The sequence below is a fragment of the Pleurodeles waltl genome, chromosome 9 (assembly GCF_031143425.1).
Source record: "Pleurodeles waltl isolate 20211129_DDA chromosome 9, aPleWal1.hap1.20221129, whole genome shotgun sequence".
NCBI classification, from domain to species: Eukaryota; Metazoa; Chordata; class Amphibia; order Caudata; family Salamandridae; genus Pleurodeles; species Pleurodeles waltl.
The window spans coordinates 513,972,516-513,989,778 of NC_090448.1; the positions used below are offsets into that span (position 1 = coordinate 513,972,516).

Below are 17,263 nucleotides of genomic sequence, written 5' to 3' on the forward strand. Positions count from 1 at the left end.
GTAACGGGATAAAGAGCACCCCTGTCTAGTTCCCCGGGCTACGTGAAAGGGGGCCGATATGCTACCATTCAACCGCAGATGAGCGACGGCAGCACCAGCCTCGTCATCGACGGCTGCAACCGTGCCGCAATCATTTTAGCCAAGATCTTATTATCTATGTTAATCATAGAAAGCCGGCTATACGAATTGCAGCTACATGGATCCTTACCAGGCTTAAGGATCGTGACAATCAGCGCCTCACGGAGGGAAGCTGGGAGAATTCCAGTCTCCATTGCCTCGGCATAAACCTCCAGCAGTTGAGGAGCAAGAATATTGGAGTATTCCTTATAAAACGCAGGAGTCAGGCCATCCAGGCCGGGAGACTTGTCCCCAGGCAGGGCAGGAATCGCAGCCTTTACCTCCTCCACCAAGAAGGGCACGTCAAAATAAGCTCTGTGCACATCTTCAAACCAAAGCAAGCTGATCTCATAAAAGTAGTCCTGTATGACCTCAGAATTCAGCTCAGAGGGTTCAGAATACAGCTCCATAAAAACTTAGTGAACACCTTCATGACGCCGTCCGCTCCCGCCACGTGCTCTCCCTCAGAACTATTTCAGTGACATAACTACTGGCCCAAGGTTTACAGAGCATGCTTGCCAGCGTGCGCACGGCCCTCTCTCCCTCGCCATAGCGCCTCGCCTTGGCAAACCTCCCTAGAAAACAAATTTCCAGCATAGATGCTTCCTCATAAAGAGAAACTGCGCTCCGCAGAGACGCCAGCGTGTCACCAGACCAATCCGCCACCAAACGCGCCTCCAATAATAGGTCACAGTTAGCTGAATTGTGAAAGGTCCATATACACTGGTCATCTACAAATTAAATGAAACCTGCACTAAACAGAACATTTTAAAAAGAGGGAGGACTATAGAAATTCTATCAATTGCATCCTCAAACGCCAGTTAACTGAGTGTTATCTTGAAACAATATGCACAAACGAGTTTGTGTCGGCAAGGAAGAACATAAGACTTCTGTTTTTGCTACTTCTGTCAACGCAGAGAACAATCTGTGACACATTCCAACAAACTGGATGGCTCTAATATTTGTACCCATCTTTAAGTTTAACTTGCCTTTTCATATGTGCATGAGCTTTCTTTTACAAACAACTACTTTATTAACAATTTGTGTGGGTTATACTGGATAATTTAGTGCAACATCTGAGCAAGGGAAGCCTTCTTTACCCTTAAATCCAACAAGTTATACATTTTTATGTGAGTGATCAAGTATAACACAAGAATGACAAGTTGGAGTCTAAGTCTGGGTGTTGCTGAATTGAGACTTTGTTCTTTCCCATAGAGCTATCAGATTATACTTAAAGCTATCGTCCCATGTGGATGTATTTATAGTCCCATTCGTGCTATAGTTCTGTGCTTCATTCAACATCCAAGTAAAGGTTTCCATTTCAAATCTTATCACTACAATGACCAGTGTCAGGGTGGGGTCTGCACTTGATCAAACCTCCAACATAGAAGAGATGTGCTTGACTCTCTGGCAGGTCCTGAATCCCTAATTCAAGGCTCTTTCAATTATGAACTGAACGATCATCTCTGGAGTTCCTTTCAAACCACTTATACTGTTGTTTGTTTTCCAAAGGCAGGCTGTATAAGAATAACGGGTCAATCCATGTCAGGAAGCATTCATAACTTTTGGAATACCACTTCCCACAAATAATCCAAAAAAGATGTGAAATTACTCCAGTATTGGAACTTTCATAAATTCACATGCTTAAATCATTCCCAGTCGTCGAGATTGGGGTCCCCGGTACCTTAAAAAAAGACAACGTCCCAAAGACATTACATCTATAACAGACAAATTCTCTTCATTTTAATAACCCATCCAAGTCTTTATGTGAAAAAGGACCAAACTTGAGCCTTAGCCAATCAGAGAGTACCACCACCTAGAGCCCTCCTGAGAGAAGCTCCAGCACCTCAGATTTTCTACCACACGTCGTGCTAGGGAGTCTCCTCTGAGCTCTGCTCAGTTTGTTTCTGTGAGAGAAGATTTCTCAATATTTCTGAAGTCTTTTTACTTGTTGGGTGCCTCTGATTTACACCCATGCTTTCTAGAACCTGTTATACCAGCAGGGTGTCGGACAGGGAGAGGAAAAGTCTTTTTAGAGCCTGCAGTATTTGTGGAAAGAAAAGGCTCCATTCAGAAGACCCTCATACAGAGTGTATATATTGCCGCTACCCTGAACACTCGGCTGCTGATTGTAAGGTATGTCCTACCTTTTCTTCAAAGACTTTGAAAGATAAGAGAGGGGAGGCTGTTGATTTGGCTCCAAAAGCTTAAAAGACGAAAGAACCCTGTTTCAGACTCTGACAGTGAGGAGTCTTCATGGTCTTCTAGAAAATCACAAAAGAGGCATACATCACCTCAATCTGAAAAGGGTTCGAGACAGCCCTCAAAGACTTTTAAAAAAAGACCTCACATGGGTCAGGTGAAGGCTGCAGTCTCATCTTCAACTCAGGAGAAAAGGTCCTCCTCAAAATCCAGCCATCGGCCTTCAACATCGAAGGAGGTGCCAAAATCCTCCTCAGAGCCTTCTACAACCCCTCCAAAGGTGTTGACGATGTTTAGAAAGCCTACTTCAGCTTCTGAAGATAAACCGTCGATGATGATTCCACCGTCGATGAGGAGGACATACACGGCGGCTACATCAGCGGTGACAACAACAGTAACCTGCCTGGCAATGGTAATTTCTTCCTCGTCCACGACGACAGTGACAAAATCTAGACCATGGACGCTAAAGATCAAAACACTGTCGACAATGGTTCCGATGACCTCGTCGACGGTACCGTCGTCGACAAAGAAAAAGAAAGTGCAGTCTGCAGCTGGAAAAAGGAATATCACTCCAGGGGATACATCCCTAAGTAAGATTACTCCGTTAATCCCAGCTCATCTTCAAGAAGAAGATTCAGAGGATGATGATTATGATGATGATGATGGGCCGTTCGGGGCAGCCCCTAGCCCTTCGCAGCTTCATGTAAAGTGCCAAGAAGATGATCACGAATATTATCAGCAGTATTATTCTCCTCGGCAACAGCAGACATATTCCAGAGGAGATGGTTTGTGTTCTGAGTTCTCTTACATCTGACCTACAGTCGATGTTGTCAGATTACAAGAGGAGATTTCCGTCAGTGCTGCAGCCGGACATACAGAAGGTGCCACCTCCTTCCATGCCTGCTACTCCAGTGCCACAACCTAGAGCATCCCCTAGATCGACCAGAAGTACCCCGCAGAGGTCCTTCATACAGGTTACGGACTCAGAATTGCAGGACAACTCGGATTGGACAATTATATATTGCCGACACCCTCTTCTCCGTCATCTACCCCTGTAGATTCTCCCCCTATAGATATTGGGGGTTTCCATAATTTGCTTGAAAGGGCGGCAAAGAGATTTGGGACACCCATGCCATCTAAGCAGATGGATTGTTTTTTATACGACTTCAAGGAGCCATAGCAAAAGAGTGTTCGCTCTATACCTATAGGTGGATACATCTGGGAGGAAGGTCTCAAAGTAATGAGAAATCCAGCTACGGTAACTGCAGTCTTGCCCAGGCTGGACAATAAGTATAAGGCCCCAGAGGATGCACCAGCGTGCCTTGCTAGTCACCCGAAACCAGACTTCGTTATCACCCAGGCAGCGCAGAGGCGTTCTAAAAATACATCAATGCCAATTTCAACCCCTCCGGACAAAGACGGTAGAAGACTAGACAACATTGGGAAGAGTTTCTCTTCAATGTCTGGCCTCATAATGAAGGCAGCAAATTCGCAGGCAATCCTAGGGAGGTACGACAGACAGCTGTGGGCTGATATTTCCCTGTATCTGGATCACGTCTCGGAAGACTAAGGCGGAAATAAAGAAGATCCTCTTGGAGGGTGAACGCACCTCGGCTGAGGTGACTGACCGCGCTACGGATATAACAAAAACATATTTTTGGCAAATAGCTGGTGGAGCAGTGCTGCAGCATCAGGGTTGGTTAAGAGCAACATCCTTCCACCCAGTGGTTCAGAACAAGGTATTGGACCTCCCATTTGATGAGGAAGCATTTTTCAGCAAGCATGTGGATGAAGCCTTGCAGGCTATAAAACCAGATACAGACACCGCAAGGTCCTTAGGGACATTCCAATTTAAGAAATTTACCTTTCGTGCTTCCAGAGGTCGGGGAATCTCGACATATCAACGGGGTTACCAGAGTTTTCGTTACCTCTCCTATACTATGCAGCAGTTTCGGCCTCAGTATACACAAAGGCAACCACCTCAGGTGTCATATTACAGACCTCCTCCTAGGTGAAGACCGCGCCAGGGTAAAGAAGCATCCAGACGTCAATGACAACTTTCAGGCACAGCCTTGCCACAGAGCAGGAAGATAGGGGGAGGGATATCACAATGCTACAAGAAGTGGGAGCAAATTACATCAGACCAGTGGGTCTTAAACATGGTTCGATTTGGCCATACTTTAGAGTTTGTTCAACGCCCACCTTCTTGTCCTCCTCATACCTACGTGCAGAAGCATCCAAAACAACTCCGGCTGGAGGTTGTGACCATGCTCGGAAAGGGAGCAATAGAGAGTTCCTTCTTCGGACAAAGGCACGGGTTTTTACCCCTGCTTCTTCCTGGTACGCAAGAACCGGGAATTTTGGCATCCCATACTAGATCTCAGGGGCCTAAACAAGTACCTCAAATGCCAAACTTTTTGCATGGTCACATTGCAAGATATTCTTCTCCGCATGAATCATGGAGATCACATGACATCTCTGGACCTGCAGAACGCATACTTTCATATTCCAATATATTCCAATTTCACTTGCCCACAGGAAGTATCTCTGCTTCGTGGTAGCTGGCAGCCATTTCCAATTCAAAGTCCTTCCATTCGGCTTGAACTGAGGATCTTTCCAGAGTGCCTAGCTCAGGTGGCGGCTTTTCTAAGAAAGAAGAAAATACAGATTTTTCCCTACTTAGACGACTGGCTCATCAAGTCGTGGTCGTCTCAAGCAGCTCATGACTTCACAGACTGCATAGCATTATTCGGCGAGCTGGGTCTAACTCTGAATCACAACAAGTCAAACATCCTACCTACAGGGGTAACAACCTTCCTAGGAGCAAAAATCGACACCATCAAAGACAGAGCGTTCCAGTCGATGGAGAGACAAGCGAAACCCGTTACCTTGGCAAGCAGAGTGCAAAGAAAAAAGTATTTCTGTACGCACTTACAAATCGCTTCTGGGGATGATGTCTTCTTGCATACAGTTAGTCCCCTTTTGTCGCCTAAGAATGCGTCCCCTGCAGGAGGAATTAGATCTCCAGTGGATACAGAGACAACTCGTACGACGATCTCATCATTGTCACTCCTCGGATGGTCCAGGCTCTACACTGGTGGAAAAGTCAGAGGAACCTAGCAGTAGGTCTTCCTTTCCTTTCCTGCCACCTCGACCTCCATTAGTCATCACCACAGACGTTTCCCTAGAGTGGTGGGAAGCGAATCTTCAGGATCTTCAAATCAGTGGGAAGTGGAGCAACACCTTCCAAAAGTATCATATCAACTTTCTACAGCTGAGAGCGATCTTCTTGGCCCTCCAGGCTTTCCTTCTGAGGATAGAGCACACAACAGTTCTCATAAGGACCGACAATACTGCAGCGATGCATTATTTAAACAAACAGGGGAAACAAAATATCTCCTCCTGTCTCAGGAATCGCAGGCGATTTGGGATTGGGCCATTCGCAATAGCATCAGTCTACGAGCAGAACTTTTACCAGGAAAGCAGAACGAGACAGCAGACACTCTCAGCAGACTAACGTCCTCCTGTCACGAAAGGGAATTGAATCATGGGGTGCTCAAACAGGTCTTCAAAAGGTGGGTGGAAACTCAAACTGGATCTGTTTGCAACCCCACAGAACACCAAATACTGCTATTACGCAAGTTGGGTTCACCATCCGGGCTCTTGCGGGAATGCATTTGATGGCATGGTGCGGAATATTTGCCTACGCTTTTCCACCCATTCCTCTGATATCAAGGGTGTATGCGAAGATATAACAGGAACATTGCAGACTCATCATGATAGGTCCATTTTGGCCCCCGCCAACATTGGTTTTCGGAGCTCCTCCTGTTCTCGGAGGCGGACGACAGTCCACTGAAAGTGTCACCACAGTTCCTGATGAGGAACGAGGGCCAGATTTTGCACCCAGACCCCAGATCACTTAAGTTATCGGCCTGGCTCCTGAACACAATGAGTTCGCCCATTTAGACATTCTCCCTGAGTGTCGGGATATTTTGGCAAAGGCCAGGCTGAGAGCACCAACAAATCGTACTCATTGAAATGGAAGAGATTTTGTTTGTGGTGTCAGAAAGAGCGCATCGATCTGCTACTAGCGCCGCCGGAGCGGATACTACACTATCTCCTCCATCTGGCATCTACAGGCTTGGCACATGCATCCATTAGGGTGCACTTGGCGGCGATAGCTCGCTACAGGCCTTCGCCTACGGCTCCATCTCTGTGGGTATCTAGATTAATTATGCAGTTTCTCAAAGGGCTCTTTCGAGTTTTTCCGCAATGTATTGGAATCTTTCATAGATTCACATGCGACCAACCCGCCTCCCGGGGGAAGCTCACCTTTACATATCATATCATCTCGGTTAGTGCATTAGTGCTTAGAAAATCTGAGGTGCTGGAGCTTCTCTCAGGAGGGTTCTACAGCATGGTACTCTCTGATTGGATAAGGCTAAAGTTTGGTCCTTTTTCACATAAAGACTTGGATGGGTTATTAAAATGAAGAGAATTTGTTTGTTATAGATGTTATGTCTTTGGGACATTGTCTTTTTTAAGGTACCAGGGACTCTCATCTCGACAACGGGGAATGATTCAAGCATGTGAAATCTATGAAAGATTCCAATACTGGAGAACTATAGTTACAGTTAAGTAACTTATTTACTTACTGCCGTTCCACTAAGGTTTATGGATGTAGCCTGGTCCCTATGTACCAATATCTTGAATTATTGTTTTACATCAAATCTTAAAGTAAACATAGTGTACACGTCCTTCAGTTTGTTTCAGTTTTGCACTTTTCAAACACTATGGTACATTTCTTCCTATTGCTGAATTGCTGTATTTTGCATCTTTTGCAATCTTGACATTTGTAAAGCGTTTTAACATACACTGTGTTTGATTTGCGGTTGAATAAAAACCCAACTAACTAATAATTAAAATGCACAGAGGCCTGATCGACATGGAACAGAGAACCGCCGCCCCCACGATCAATGCCATGAGGTTCAGTTCGGAACCTTACACTACCAAACCCCTAGTCCCGAGGCCTAAGTATAATGACATGGAGGGACTGCAAAATAGAAACTCCGATTCCAATCTTGAAAGAGTAGATTGACTACTCCAGATTGATCAGGCACAAGTGGGACTAATTGGGGACCCAATAGTAGGTGAGCCCCTCATAGGGTTTGATCCTCATGTAACAGGGGCAGGGAATATAGTGGAGTCTCTGCCCCGTAGGATAGATTCGACAGCATATTTGAGCCCTACTTCTAATGCTATTACCCCAATCGGGAGGGGTCCTATCACTATGATCTCCTGGAATGTAGCAGGCTTAAAAAATAAGCTTACAGACCCGGAATGGCAGGACTATATTGATCAATATCATGTCTGTCTCTTTCAAGAAACTTGGCTTAAAGACCCACCGTATAAGCTAGGATATAAAACCTACTTTATTAGTGCAATTTCAGCTGCCAGAGGGAGACCGTCGGGGGGACTGGTTGTCTGGGTGAAAATCTCACTAAATGTTGAGATACGTATGCAAGACACAGAGTCAGATGACATTTTATGGTTGGTAATGGGGGGAAAAAATAAGATAATATCCCACTTATTCAATGTATATATAAGACCTAGAAGGACAAACTTGGAGTCGCCTGAAATAACTTTATTAGACGATCTGCTTAAAATGATCCCAGGAGGAGAGACAATTATGATAGGGGGCGACCTTAACTGTAATTATGAACCCATAACTGGATTTGAACATCTAGCAGAAGAAGAGGATAGAGCCAGAGCAATTCCTTATTTAACAATAGAAAAAACCGTCCCAGGCACAGTGGCTGCATTGCAACTTATGGGCCTTACATTAAAACATGGACTGAGGGCATGTAATGGTAGAGTGGGTGAAGGAGGCCTTAATTTGGATACCTTCCAGAGAGGCAACTCTACCTCGAAAATAGATTATATTTTACATAGTATAAGTACATGGGGAAGATTAGTGACTTTTAAAATAGATAAAAGAAGGGAAAGTGACCACTTTCCGTTAATAATTGAACTTAGCGCCCACCTCCTAGATTTGGATTTGGAATATGCAGAACATAATAAGGTGGAGTTACAACCTTCCCTCAGTAACAACAGACGGGATATAAAATGGCCTGCAATAATAGGCAATCTGGAGACTATGACAAATATTTACCATACATATTCTAATCTCCTAGAGCCTTATGTTGAAAATGAACTTACTGATATCCCCATCACGGCCATCCACCAAGCAATGAGTATTGCACTAAGACCCTTCCTGACCAAACAGCCACGGTACAAGCCCAAAAAGGAGAAGGTGCAGATCACCCCAAGCAGCCCATGGTACACTATTAAATGTAGGGAGAGGAAAAAAGAGCTGATAGAGGCTCTAAAGCAAAAGAACCAATTGGCCATACAACAGGCAAGGGCCAGCTACAGGAAAACACTGGCAACTGCCCAAAGAAACTGGGAGGATCAAAAATGGCAAGATCTCCTGGAAGCAGCAAAAACCAGTGACGCTAGGAACTTCTGGAAAATAGTTACCCATGGTAGTAAAGAGGGGATAATTTCTACTGATCATCATATAGATCCCAATACATGGGTTAACCATTTCACTCACCTTTATTCTGACCCCCCCAGCCTTGATTTCTATCCCTCAAGACATATAACACTAGCTACTCAGGGCATCTTACCCGAGTTACAATTTAGCCTGGAGGAGACGGTGAACGCCATTGAAGCAATCAAGCTGGGGAAAGCCCCCGGTTTGGACAAAATCCCGGGGGACCTGTTCAAACATAGTTTAGAAATTTGGGCACCCTATTTAAATCTTTTAAGTAACGCTATAGCAAGGGGAGGTCTTGTCCCCGAGACATGGAAAGGGGCAGAAATAATCCCAGTCTTCAAAAAAGGTTCCAGGGATGAACCAGGGAATTATAGACCAATTAGCCTCTTAGATGTCACGCAAAAAGTATATGCTAGACAGCTGCTGAATAGGATTAACAGCTGGATAGATGGAAACAGCATACTGACCATATACCAAGCCGGCTTTAGACACCAGACGAGCACAGTCGATCAGGCCTTTAGGCTATTGACGATAATGTGGAAATATACTAGACTAACGAAAGGCCATCTCTATATCGCATTTGTGGATCTGCGCGCAGCCTTTGATCTAGTGCCAAGGGACTCCCTATGGGCTGCGTTAGGGAAACAGGGTATGCCAGGGAACCTTTTGAGCCAGCTAGAGAGACTACATGAGAATACATTTGCAAAGGTTCGGTGGGGGCCAAAGGGAGAGTTGACAGACCCAATACCTATTAAGAGGGGGGTGAGACAGGGTTGTGTGCTTGCCCCAACCCTCTTCTCACTATACATTAATGATCTGGTTCATTTTCTGAAACAAAGCAACCATGACTCATCAAGATTGAACGGTGATCCTGTCCCCGCCCTCCTCTTTGCAGATGATACTATCCTATTATCTCAAACTCCCATGGGCTTGCAAACTCTATTAGATAAATTTAGCGAGTACTGCAGCCTGAAGGGATTAGAAATTAACACAAACAAGACCAAATACCTGACTGGTAACCCTCATAAAGCACTCAAGAGAAACATTCGGATTAGAGGGCAGGCATTGGAACGAGTAACAAATTTCAATTATCTAGGGATACTCCTTGATGCCAAATTGTCATGGACACCGCATGTTAATAAAGCTGCTATTTCCTTGGCGCATAGCTCCATGGCAATTAGCAAAAATTACAAATGCTCAAGGTCTAGTATTGTTTCACCAGTATTTGAGATTTATAGGTGCAAAGCACAGGTTGCTGCTCTATATGGTGCTGAACTCTGGGGATTCATAAATCTAACCCCATTGGTTACCCAGGAAAATAATTTTATGAGGGGGGTACTCGGTCTCCCTCCATCTACTCCACTGATTCCTTTAACCTATGATATCAACATGAAACAAATAGGTAAATTGGCAGCCTTGAGGCCCTTGCTTTACTGGTGTAGACTTTGGTCTACCCCTGAATTAATCCATTATAGGCAAGTGCTAATTGAGATTATAGACTTGGACAAGGCAATTTCCCTCCCGTGGCTCCATTATATAAGACAATGCTTTTACACTCTTGGCCTAAAATTTTACTGGGAAGAACCATACACACTAACAAAACAATCTAAGATTCAACTAAAACAAGTATTTTGGGACTTTACCCTAAACAGCCCTCTCTACAGCAAGGATCTAGGTAGACTCACTTTAAGTTTCCTGGATATGAAACCATTACCGTATGCTGAGGAATGGATAGATACTATCCAACCTAGACGAGCAAAAGTCTTATTTATGAAGCTTCGATATGGGACTCTCCAGGTTAAGGCTTTTACTTCTAAATGGGGCCCCTTCAATGGGAGAACACAAGAGGTGATTTGTGGGCTGTGCAATATGGAGACTCCTGAAACGACGGACCATGTCCTTTTAAACTGCAATGCCTATGATAAACCAAGGAGGAAATGGCTTCGACCTATCTGCAGGAACGTTGGAATCAGGAACTATAATGAAGCAGCAAGATTCTTGAGATCTAGTACGATACCATATGTTGTCTTTGGTTTAAGCCGGTTTTTACTAGCAATTTCATTTATTAGAGACAAGGCGGGCCTAAGGCTCTAGGATTCAGTTATTTATTCACTTTATTTAAATAGTCCTCCCCTACCTAAGCAAAATAAGTGCCTGATGGCACTGGAGGCAAATTCTAAGGGTTTTATAAAAATGTAATACTGTAATTGATTCTTATTTATAGCTTTTAAGATTAATATTCCCTTTTATCCAGACAGTCGGCTTTTAGTAGCCAAATGAGTGTTAATTGCTGATGGAATAATGTGTCTTTTGTAATACTTGATTGTTTGCCTTTTATGGCTTTCAGCCGAACATAGGCATGTATGGGAAAATAAATCGTTGGGCATTAGGGATTCCCTTTCAGCTCTTAAAAACTAGTAAACAAGACCACATGTGATGGTGGAAGGCACATTGCCAAGATTCTTAGAGGCACTTTGGTATGCTAAGGACAAATGTCCTACAAAAGAAGCACGAAATTCTATTCTTACAATGGTCATTATTTGTGCTTACTTATAGTCCTAGAGACCAAGTGAACTTTCTTGCCAGTACACAGCCATAGCTATTAACAGTCAGATATCAATCCCATTTGCTTTGTGCACACAGATTGTATTTATGACCACTCTATAATATTCTTGGTGATTTGTAAAGTGATGTGTACTGTGTATTTTTATAATGTTTTAATCGATCAATTACTTATTCCTTTTCTTTTATCTAACTGTACTGTATGACCTAGGGGGAGTCCTGGATTTTATTTTTTTCTTCTTATAATCTTTTGATGGGTCTGGTTTTACTGTTTTTACCAAATTGCTTTTGTTTTCTTTTAGAAATGTATGAATTGTGTTGGCATGCTTTTATGGTATTGTTTTACCGAAATAAAGCTGAATTGAAAATGCACAGTTAGGTAAGGATATGCTAAGTAGCGGATTACCTTCCACGTTGCAGACTTGATGTTCACAGTCCGTCCCCTGCTAGTCAAAGTGCACTTCATTCTCAGGAAAAAGCTTCTTTCTGTAATCTGCTCTTTCGACTTTTTTGAATTGCCTAGAAGATTTGAAAAAAAAAAAGTCGAATTTGAATACACAGCTAACAGAGTTATTTGTGTTTTTTTTTCTTGCTGATAATCCTTTAGCCACGCAAAAAAGTACAGACAAATGCAACTTCAAAATCAAAATTTTATCTTATTCTCTTCCCTCAAGGTGTAGATAATGTGCAGTAAGCAGTGGAATGTGCAAAGCGAGACTGTTTGAGCAGGGGATTAGGCCTCAACGAAAGAGGCAGAGTTAATCAATAGGGATGAGAATTAAAGACTTCAAAAGACACAGATTACGAGTGCATGTAGTGGGTGAAATATATGTCGAATGACATTTATAGTTCCAATCCGCGCCCTAGTATATGGCTTACAGTTACGCTTGCAAAAATTACACGTGTGGCATTTTAGCATCACATTATCGGAGGGTTTTAAAGGTCAGCTGAGTTTCTGTTTCCGAAGCTTGCAGTATTATGACTTATTCACCAACAGGCATTTCTCATTACACTCGTCCATTTCATATTACCGCTGGTATGGACCAATACAACCAGATAAAAGTTGTTAGAGTTTAAGGTCACTTTGAAGCAGTTATTTGTACCCTTCCTGTAATATAAAACATTTGCCTGAATTGCATTGGGGTTTAAGTGTATAAGACGCGTGTTCAATTTGTATTTAATGAAAAAAATGGATGTGTGTGAAGAATAACCCATGCTGAATAAAGTTTATGGATTGACAACAAGTTGGACACAGACATTTTTACAAGCATAGCTACACGCTGTAAACTGAAGTGCAGATCGGAACAATAGTGGTCTTTCGAAATATACCTTATCGAGTAGCATGGAGATGACCACAAGGACAGAAGGCCCACCAGTCCAGCACGTACAAAACCTATTGAAAAGATTAATCTCAACATTATAATTTGGAGTGCCCACTGACCCATTTACGAACTGATCAAGAGAGGGAGACACAGGGTGAAAAAGAAAAGCAAAGAAATTCAGGCACAGATGTGATGAAGTCACAGAAAGAGACATGCTTGACTCACATATACAGACGCGAAATGAGATTAAAAAAGTGTAAAAAGCACTGGCAATGCCAATAGGTCTGGCTTTAAAGGAATGTTGTATGGTAATGCAAAGCATTACAAGTAACTAGCAGGAAATGGTAATTTATTTGTGTGGAAACTAAGATCTGTAGAATAATATTGATGTCGCTTAAAAGGTTTGGAGAAGGATGCAATGTCAAGCCACACCTACTCCTCCATGGAGGTTAAGGACGGTCATCCTTCCATCTGTGCTGCTGCCAAAGAAAAACACTATAAATTATCTAGTTATCTAAAACATTGTAATGCTCTTGCCCTGAAGGTTCAAGCTCAAGCATCTGGATAAATAAACCAAATGATCCAAAGACCCTCTTTCTAGTGGTGCTCACAACATTGTCTGGCAACAGCTGTGCTATCAAGCCAGACCACAAAAATGAGCAAGGTAAATCAAATGCAAAGAAGTGAGGCAGGGGTCACCAAAGCTACATAAAATACTAAAGACTGAGCACCAGATATGCACTAACAGGCAGAGTGAAAGATAAGGGCATTAAGGTCCTTGAGTATCTTATAGTTACCCTTTTAGGCTTAGATAATTAGGAAGGAGGATACATCCCTACTCCAGTAGCAGTTGGTTGCTGAACACTTCCACCTGCTTCGCATGCAAAGTAGCTATACGATTCAAAATAAACCACGGAAATCAACAACACCAGAATCCAAGTGCTGCAAACACTGTAGATGGGGAAAAACAGATGCTGCTACTATCTTAAAAAAATAGAAAAAAAGGCAAACATGCCTCAAAACTACTTTATACAGACTGAGGTTAATAGAGGAATTGGAAGCATTGGAAATGGAGGCAAAATAAGTGCTAAAACACTTATTTGAGATTCTTTTCTTGAGGTTGTTCTTTGCAAACAATGGAATTGGTTGAAATCAGTGCTAAAAGGGTCAGCTGACAGCCATTTTGCTCAAAGAACATCACCCATTAGCGCTCTCAAGGAAATTAAAGTCCGGTATAGAGAACTAAGGGGGGGGGGGGGGGGGGGGGGGAGAAAGTAAAATCAAAACAATCACTAAGAGAACACAACCAGACAAACATAGTAACGTATCTTTAATGACTCTAGGTGAACCATGCCTCAATGGGTTGACAAACATACTTTTGATTAATCGAGGCAACAACAGTAGTAATGCCATTGGTATTCCTGAACAGTCAATCCCACTGAGAATTCAAAGTGCTTTAAATAACCAGCGTAACTAATACCAACACGCCCGTACTATTTTCCAGTCTGCACAGGATTAAAGGAAGTTTTTTTAGTTTTGTTTTTTTAAACACAGAGCTCTCAAATTGCATCCGGGATTCGAAAATGCATTGCACCAATATTAATCAGCTGAACACCAGATTATTTCTTCGAACGGTGAAAGCTTTGTGTGTGTCAGTGCAACTCTACTTCGTTTCCAATTTACTCCCTAGGAAGTCCGGTGTCAATGAATGGTGACTCTGGACTACAGGGCATAATTGCAGATACTATACAAAAGCAGAAGCAATCCAGACGTTCAAGTGTTTCATAGCTTTAACATTTATGAAAATATTTGGTTTCTTGGCTCAATAGAATAAGCAAACACTTGACACTGTTTTAGCTATTCAATGTGTATTTTTTATTCAGTGGTTCATTTATATAGTTTTTTTGAAGAAATTATCTAACGTCTCCCACACAAACAGTTTTTGAAATAATCACTTGGACTATACTACACATTGCATGTACATTATGAAGGAGTCTGGCAGGACAACATCTTGTGAAACCTATCTTAACAGCTACAATTCCCGTATGGTGATTGATATATATATATATATATATATATATATATATGTATTTGAAGCCTACTCCAAATGTGATTTTCCTCAAAAAAAAAAAAAAAAAAAAAACACCGTTTGAAAATATGCACAAGAAAAGGATGCCCCCTCACCATTTCTGTGCGTAAGCATATCCCTCAGTTCTTCATGGTCACATGGATGGGTGAAATCAAAGACACTCTGGCCAGTCAGGTCAAACTGTAGGAAAATATACACAAAATGTGTTACAGCTCTATAAAAAGGGTGGCAGAGGTTTTATGGAATGAAACATTTTCCCCAAATCCTGGCTACCTCCATTTCACTGTTCTTCCCGCCCCTAACTCCCCACCCCACTCCTGAAATTACCTGAGTGAGTCCCATACACTTGTTGACATTATCAGAAAGGTATATCATGTCTCCATCATCGGTGAGAACAAGGACGAATCCTTCCAGGGCTTTCAGGTAGAAACAGTTTAGTTGTTTATCCAGCTCGTTTTCAGTCTCAGGCTCACCTACAACATAAAAAGTAGCATTTTTATGACAAGCTAACAGAGGTAGGATGAGCAGAGATAAAACATCAGATGTTTAATTATCTTAAATTTCATTACCTTAAAAATACTTTTCTGCTGCCAGAATGTATTTCATTCAGTAAAGAAAAGTCTGTTAAAGAACAGAAGAAATGTGTCTTTATGGTGACCCTGTACCTTAGCCATATAATCTTATGAATTATTAATGTTGGGCTATCCCCGACACTTAGTGGCTAGGACGAAACTGCTTTGAAGATGGTCACATCAGATCTTTGTATGCCAGTACCACACATGCACGCCCGAGTATGTGCGTCATGGGCCCTACATTCCCAGAATGTAGTTGCACATTTGCCAACTTACATCTTTAGAAGAAAAACAAGCATTTGCAATGCAACGGGTCTTGCTTTTCTCAGAGTTAGAGCTATTAGCAGGTGTAAACTTCCAACCAGACTTTTCCTGCCACATTAAATGGAGAAAATAAAATAAGAAAAAAAAGCGCGATCGCGCTGCTACAGTTCACTCGTAGTGAAACCTATCGGCAAAAGTGCATTATCTATGTAACCGGCAAAAGTGCAATTAACTATGTAACAGGGTTGATGTCATGCAAAGCGCTTGACTTCTGCCAAGCGAGATTGCGCTGTGAAAAAAGATAAAAAGTAGTCCACAAACCGGATGGAAAACAGCGAGCCTCGCATGTTTTCAGTACTTGGTCGCTGAGCTCGATGAGGGCTAACCACCGGAAAAGACATGACGTATGCATGCCTTCCACTAATGAAAGCAAGAAGATTTTAAAAGGCAAGCCCACGAACCAATGAAAGACGTGACATGGATGGGGTTCCAAACCCATTTCTAACTACTGAAGTGTCTCGCAAGCGATACGCATGCGCAAGCGATGCAGGTTCGACCCTAAGAAGGGGAAGCAGGTATGTATTTTTGTATAACAGCTGGATGAAAAATTTGACAGCAGTGATGACTGGAAAGAACATGTTAGTCAAAGGAGGCACCATATATGTAAGTCCGCCCTCATCCTACATCCTAGTTTTCTGCAATACCTAACTTGTGGGTCTTTTTCAACGACTGTGAAAGGGTGAATGAAATGGTAGCATTGAGCAACCTGAGCCATGGAAAACAGTTTGAGAACTCAACCGTCAAACTTAGCCTCACTGTAGGTGGAAGCACAATGCCAACAGAATGCTCAGGAAATAGCTCACGTGGGTCACCCAGCCTATGTGAGACATCAGGTACATGTCTGGAGCGCTCCCAAAGCAGCCTCAGCCCTGATGGACTGTGCGCGGAAGTCAGATGGAAGGTCACCCCACGCAAATTTGTGACAATGAGTGATAAAGAAAGTAAACCATTTGTTAATTGTGGCCTTGACATTCAGCATCAATGCTTCCAAAAACCAGGGACAATTGAGCCATAAACTGCAGAGCCCCGTTTTCTTCAGGTAAGGGTGTAAGGTGCAGCTTACATTCAAACTTTGAAGAGAAAGTTTAGTAGAAAAGGCATTTTGATGAGGGAAGAATCAGGAACAATGATCGCCTCATTCAAATGGAACCCCTTGATCAAAGGGGAAACAAATCCTCGGGACCAATATTTATTTGAATAGAGCAGTGGTTCCCAACCTGTGGTCCTGGGACCCCTGGGGGTCCGCGAAGCCTTCTCAGGGGGTCTGCGACTGCTTAGAAAATTTAAAAATATTAACAAATATTGACAAATTAGGTCCCCAGCTTCCAGTAATGACTCAGGCGGGGGTCCCCGGATTCCAATGATGATTCAGTGGGGGTCCCTGGGTTCCATTAATGTTAAAATGGGGGTCCACATAAGTCAAAAGGTTGGGAACCACTGGAATAGAGCATAGGATTTTAAAGAGCAAAACCCTTGCAGCTCATGGTGTGTCTGGCAGATAGCATGGCCACCAAGA

General features: G+C 42.8%; 1 protein-coding gene across 4 annotated transcripts in view; it reads right to left on the reverse strand.

The window, feature by feature from the left end:
- HIF1A (hypoxia inducible factor 1 subunit alpha) overlaps positions 1 to 17,263 on the reverse strand; it is a 355,909-nt gene that overhangs the window by 259,234 nt on the left and 79,412 nt on the right. For all 4 annotated transcript variants that reach the window (XM_069207397.1, XM_069207395.1, XM_069207394.1 and 1 more), the window contains 3 exons: positions 15,179 to 15,324; positions 14,947 to 15,031; positions 11,847 to 11,959 (listed from right to left, as the gene is read on the reverse strand). In XM_069207397.1, coding sequence (XP_069063498.1) covers positions 11,847 to 11,959; positions 14,947 to 15,031; positions 15,179 to 15,324 — 344 coding nt within the window. The remainder of the gene's footprint in view (positions 1 to 11,846; positions 11,960 to 14,946; positions 15,032 to 15,178; positions 15,325 to 17,263) is intronic.